Source organism: Elephantulus edwardii, unplaced genomic scaffold (genome assembly GCF_000299155.1).
Source record: "Elephantulus edwardii isolate Elephantulus edwardi_28Jun2011 unplaced genomic scaffold, EleEdw1.0 scaffold00238, whole genome shotgun sequence".
NCBI lineage: Eukaryota > Metazoa > Chordata > Mammalia > Macroscelidea > Macroscelididae > Elephantulus > Elephantulus edwardii.
This window is the reverse complement of record NW_006399988.1, coordinates 621,431-628,161: the sequence shown is the minus strand read 5'-3', so window position 1 is coordinate 628,161 and position 6,731 is coordinate 621,431. Positions and strand designations below refer to the sequence as shown.

Below are 6,731 nucleotides of genomic sequence, written 5' to 3'. Positions count from 1 at the left end.
CTTCCCCTCCTGCGCTGTCCCTCCACCCTCCCAAACATGATGTCCCTCTCCAAGGACCTGTCCCTCCTGGCAACATGTCCAAAGTATGTCAGACGAAGCCCCAGAATGCAAGCTAATATCAAAGTGAGACAAAAAAAATCCCTAGTGGCTCTAATATGGCCATTTTATTCAAAAGAAAGTGGAAGGTATTAAAGAAATTACAGATTAAAATTAGGAGTGCCCACCTGTATAATTCTCTGTGTGTGCGCGCCTATGTTCTTCTTGTTGTTATATGCTATTGACCCATGGCACCGCTATGTACAACAGCTCTGAACCCTCTATCCTGTGCCAACCTCATTATCTCTGAAACACCTATCCACATTACCCCAGTTACTGAGTCAATCCATCTCATCGAGGGTCTTCCTCTCTTGTGCTGTCCCTCCACCCTTCCAAGCATGAGGCCACTCTCAAAGGACTGGTCCCTCCTTGCAACCTGCCCGAATCTGTTTGTTCTCTTAGCAGTACATGGTACATTCAATACTCTTCTACGACATAACTCAAAGGCATCAATTCTCCTTCCACCATCCTTAGTCATTGTCCAGCTTTCTGATACATAGTAAGTAATTGTGAAGACCATGTCCTGAATAACATGCACCTTAGTCTCCAGGCTGACATCGTTGCTCTTCAGTATTCTGGAGAGGTCTCTGACAGCAGATTTTCCTAATGCAATTCGTCTTTTAATTTCCTGGCTGATGGTACCAACAATGTTGATTGGTTGGGGTTTTTTGTTGTTGTTTGTGTTTTTTTTAAAGATTGCGTCTAACACACTTTGGACATGTTGTAAGGAGAGACAGCTCCTTGGAGAGAGACATCATGCTTGGTAGGGTAGAGGGGCAGTGCAGGAGGGGAAGAATTTCTATGAGGTGGACTGATTCAGTGACTGGGGTAATCAAGATGGGTGTGTCACAGGCAATGCGACTGGCACAGGATACAGCAGGGTTTAGGGCTGTTATACATAGGGTTGCTATGAGTCGCAAATGACTCAACGGCACATAACAACAACAACAACAATAACTGCAAAAACCTCTTTAAAATGCAAAAGAAGAAAGATGTTACTCGGAAGACTAAGGTGGACTTAACTCATGGCATGTTTTTTTTTTTAAATTGTTTATTATTATTAGTTTTAATAAAAATTTAGAGAGATTTTGGATTTCCATTCATTCAATGTTGCACTTTTCTCCCTGCCGACCCCTCCTCTTCAGTTCATTCTTCTCTTTGAAAAGTAAAAGAGGAGCTCTGGTAGCCTAGTGGCAAGAAGCTGCACTGCAATCCCAGAGGTATGTGGTTCTAATCCACCAGATGCTCTGCTGGAGAAGAAGGGACAATCTCTTGTACCAGTCAGATCTGATTTGACAGCATACACATGCAAAATAATAATTAAAAAAAAAGTAAAGTAAAAGAAAAATTCTTTCATTGTTATACAATCCCTACTCCCCCTCCCCAAGTCCATTCCACTATACAGCCTTCGTTCTGGACTCCTGTCATGAGTATAATACCTAATCATAGATCCCTTTTAAACAGTTCTCTCCCTCATCTCTTTGAATACAGTATACGTAATTAATCCCATCTTTCTCAGTCCCCTCCCAACCCCAATGGCAGTCCTGTTTTACAGCAGTGGCACTATGCAGTATTTGTCCTTTGGTGACTGAGATATTTCACTCAACATAATGTGCTCTAGAGTCATCCATTTTGAATAATACTTTATTCCATTGTGTGAATATACCACAGCTTCTCTATCCATTTCTTTGTTGATGGGCACTTAGGTTGTTTCCAACTCTTTGCTATTGTGAACAAAGCCACAATAAACATGGGTATGCATATATCTGTTTGGGTGGTAGTTTTGATTTCTTTAGGGTATATTCCCAGTAGTGCAATGGCTGAGTCAAATGGTATTTCTATTTCCAACTTTTTGAGAAAGTGTCATGCTGACTTCCAGAGTGGTTGCACCATTTTACACTCTCACCAATAATGAATAAGGCTTCTAGTTTCTCCGCAACCTTCCCAGCATTTGTTGTTTGCTTTTCTGTTAAATTTTGCTATTCTTACAGGTGTGAGATGGTATCTCATAGTCGTTTTGCAACAGTGTTGATTGTGGAGGCAAGCAAACTAAAGCTGTTAACAATTTCAATCTCTTCACCATCTATTATAATGCTACCAATTGGCCCAGTGGTGAGAATCTTTGTTTTCTTGATGTTGAGCTTCAATCCATATTTAAAACTGCAATCCTTGACCTTCTGCAGCAAATGCCTCAGATCCTCCTGTTTCTGCAAGGAAGGTTGTTTCATCTGCATAACACAGATTGTTGATGGGTCTTATTCCAATCCTGATGCCACATTTCTCCTAAGAGCCTAGTCTCCCGAATGATCTGTTCTGCACAAAGACTGAAAAGGTAATGAGATAGGATACATCCCTGCCATACACTTTTCCTGATTTTGAACCATGCAGTGTTTCCTTGCTCTGTTCTGACAACTGCCTCCTGGTTAAAGTTTTTCATGAATACAATCAAGAATTCTGGAATTCCAGTTCTTCTCAGAGTTAGACACAGTTTGTTGTGATCAAATGCCTTTGCACAGTCTATGAAACACAGCTAGACATTCCTCTGGTACTCTCTAAGTTTGTGTGGACAACAGTAATAGGCAATTTCTTTGAAATGGGAAAATGCATATATTTTCTAATTTCATGAAAAATAGGATGAAGGCTTATAAATTAAAACGATTTATTTTTAAACTAATGCAAAGATTAGTGTTTCTGAGGACTGGTTTTAGTTTCTTACCATAAGCTAAAATAAAAGGATTCCAGCAACATTTTGCCAACAGTTGACCAATTGTGGGGAATCTTTCCATAATTGCATTAGAATTCTGTAAAAGAAAACACATTTTAGTCAGTAAAAGTACAGTATGAAACTCAGAAATACTGATATTAATTACACTGCATGCTGAGGGAACTTGACTGATTTTTAGAATGTATTTTACACGGCTGTTGTTATGTGCCTTTGCGTTAGAACTGACTCACAGATAACCCTCCGATGGGTTTTCACAGGCTGTAAATCACATAGGACGATACTGCCCAGCTTTCTTCCATGGAATAGAAGTGGATTTGAATGGTAGGTACACCTTCGGGCTGGCAGTACAACTCCTTACTACTAGGCCATCACATCTCTATTTCAAACTTGAAAAAACACCCCAGAAAACATTAAAAAAGATACTTAATATGCTACCCTGAAATCAGACCATTGTAAATGGGTAAAATGAATTCTGCTGTAAAATTAATTTTACATTTTGGGATGCTAACCAAAAGGTCAATCATTCAAATTTACCAGCAACTCCTCAGGACAAAGTTGTGCAAGTCTCTTTCACAGCCTTGGAAACCTAGGGAGGCTCACAATGAGTTACGGCAGTAGGCTTATTTTTTTGGTATTGCTCTTTTTGCTATACTTAATGTACATTAAATCAAGAAAAGGCACTATATTTTAAAATAATAAAAATTGCACCTCCTTACTGGCCCAGAGCTGATGCTTCAGCAGGTTTCCAAGACTGTAAACCACATGGGATGAGAATGCTCATCTCTCTTTTGCAGAGAAGCTCCTCAATTCAAATACACCAGAAAGGTGCTGCCTTGGAGTTGGCAGCACAACTCCCCTTTAGGCTCCCCATCAAAACATAGTGTTCTTGTTTTTGAGTGGGAACTCACTCATGGCTGATCATCCAGATTCAAGTTTTCAGAGGCTGTAAATTGCATGGAAGAGAGACTACTCATCTTTCCCCTGTCAAACAACTGGTGGATGTGAACCTTGGCAGCGCAACTAACTTGTAGTCCACTAGGTCACAGGAATTCTTTTCAGAGTATAATAATAAAGAAATATCATTGGTGATTAACATGTTGTCACAAATGATGGTAATACATCATTCTAAGCACAGTCGTCAATTTAAAAGTGTGCGGCCAACGTGTTAAAAACTATCCATTCTAATCTCTTTATTCTGGAATGGTAAAAGCATCTCCTAAATTGTTTGCATTAGGGCTATTTCAATGAAAATTTTAAAAGACAAGAATTATAGAACTAGAAAAAGAAAACTACCAAAAGAATAAAGTTTTATCTTTGTTTATTAATAGTTTGACTGTTAAATGTCAAATAATATCAGACTCTAGTCTACAGTAACCTAAAGTCAAAGACAAAAATAAAAAATATATTCATATTTTTAAAAATATACATACTGTTGTAGAGTTATTTTCCTCCCTCTTTACTAAGAGAATATAATGATAACACCACAAAGAAACAATGTTACAGCAAGGAATTCCTCAAATTTGTCTCAAACAAGATCAAGATTTTCAGGAACTACATTCAGAACAAGTTGTTCTTAGGTGCTGTTCACGTATGACTCACAGCAACTCTGAACAACAGATCTGACCCCATCCTATCCTGTGCCATCCTCACACTTTCTAACACACTGCAGCAGTCATCATGTTAATCTAGCAGGTTGAAAGGCGTCTCCTTTGTTGACCCTTCACCCTTCCCAGAATCATGTCCCTTCTCCAAGGAATAGCCCCTCCTAGCAACATGCCCAAAGTATGTGAGGCGAAGCCTCCTCATCCTTGTCTACAAAGAGCATTTTGGCTGCACCCTCGGCAAGACATGATTGTTCTTTTGGCCATCCATGGGATGTTCAGTGTTCATCTCTAACACCATAGCCCAGAGTCATTAATTCTTCAAATAGTATCCTTGTTCTTTGTCCAGTTCTCAGATCAAAAGTGATCAGAAAGACCATAGCCTGTATCAGACATACCTTAGTCCTCAAACTGACGTCATTATTACTCAATAATTTAGAGAGGTCTCAAACTGCAGACTTTCCAAGTGCAATGCATCTCCTGATTTCCTCACTGCTGGTACCAAATGTTTTAACTGAGTCCAAGTAAGATGAAGTTGTTGACACTTTCAATCTTTGCTCCATCATGATGTTGCCTATTGGTCCAATGGTAAGAATCTTTGTTTTCTTGACATTGAAAGGCAATCTATATACAAAGCAACTTTCCGTAATCTTCTGCAACAAATGTTTCAAGTCCTCCTCATTTTCAGCAAGCAAATTTGTGTCATCTACATAGCACAGGTTACTGATGAGTCTCCTTTTGATCCTGATGTTGCATTCCTATTCAGAGAGTCCACCTTCTCAGATAATTTGTTCAGCATGCAGAATGCATAGGTATGGAAAGAGAATACAACCCTCAGTTGGCACAACAGCATCCTGGTCCAGGCTTAAGTCTTATATTACCACAATTAAGTACTCCTGGACTCCCGTTCTTCTCAATGTCAGCTATACTTGTTAAAATCCACACAGTCATATGCCTCTGCATAGTTTATAAAGCACAAACAAACCTTCTTCTGGTATTCTTTTTGTTAATCTAGAATCCATCTGACATCAGCAATGATATCCCTCATGTTACAGCTTCTTCTAAATCCTCCTTGAACTTCTAGCAGTTCTCTATCTATGTACTGTGCCAGTTGTTTTTTCAATGATCATCAGCAATATTTTGTTTCCATGTCATATTAATGATATTGATAGTTTCTGCATTGTTAGGTCACCTTTTTTGGGAGTGGGAACAAATATGGACCTCTTCCAATCAATTGGCCTCACAGCTGTCCTCCAAATTTCCTGGTAAGCTATATGTTAATTGAAACAGGTCAACTGGTATTCCATTGAATTCTGAGGGCTTATTTTTTACCAATGCCTTTAATGCAGCTTCCACTTTCTCCTTCATTATCATTGGCTCCTGCTCAAACAGTACTTTCTGCATTTTTTTTCAGTGTCAATCAGTTCTTTTTGGTACAGTGACTGTTTATTCCCTCCATCTTCTTTAGATGCTTTCTGGGTCATTCAACATATTGCCCAAAGCTTCTTTCAATATTGTGACTCAAAATTTAAATTTGTTTTTCTGTTCTCTCAGTTTGAGAAATACACAGTTCTTCCCTTTTTATTCTTCAAATCTAGCTCTCTGTACAATCCATTACAATATTTTGCTTTGTCTTCCTGAGCTGCCCTTTGAAATCTTACTTTGGATTTTTCCCCCTTTGTTTTGACTTCATGGTGCTTCAGTGCCATTTTTAGGAGACTTTTTGACATCCTTTTCTTTTTTTCCTCCTTGGTTTCTGTAATGACCTTATACTTTCATCATGGATGGTACTCTTGATATCACTGTACAACTCATCTGGTCTTTGATCATTGGTGTTTAATGCCTTAATCCTAGTCCTAACAATATCCTGAAATTCAAATGAAATTTATTCTAGATCATATTCAAAATCCCTAGCTCTGAGAGAGATGCAAATCAAGACAACCATGAGATATCATCTCACTCCAGTAAGACTAGCAAAACTTAACAGAACAACAAGCAACAAATGCTGGTGAGGTTATAGAGAGACTGGAACCCTTATTCACTGTTGGTGGGAGTGTAAAATGGTGCAACCACTGTGGAAGGCGATGTGGAGCTTTCTCAAGAAGTTGCAAATAGAGATACCCTTTGACCCAGCAATTTCACTACTGGGAATATACCCTAAAGAGACCATAAATGACATCCAAATAGATATATGCATACCCATGTTTATCGTGGCTTTGTTTACAATAGCAAGGAGTTGGAAACAACCTAAATGCCCATCAACAAACGAATGGGTAGAGAAGCTGTGGTATATTCGCACAATGGAATAC

The 6,731-nt window shown here is 38.9% G+C and overlaps 1 protein-coding gene across 1 annotated transcript in view; it reads right to left on the bottom strand.

The window, feature by feature from the left end:
• FANCC (Fanconi anemia, complementation group C) overlaps positions 1–6,731 on the bottom strand; it is a 388,004-nt gene that overhangs the window by 371,278 nt on the left and 9,995 nt on the right. The window contains exon 2 of the mRNA XM_006898875.1: positions 2,813–2,897. Within this exon, the coding sequence (XP_006898937.1) occupies positions 2,813–2,897 (85 nt within the window). The remainder of the gene's footprint in view (positions 1–2,812; positions 2,898–6,731) is intronic.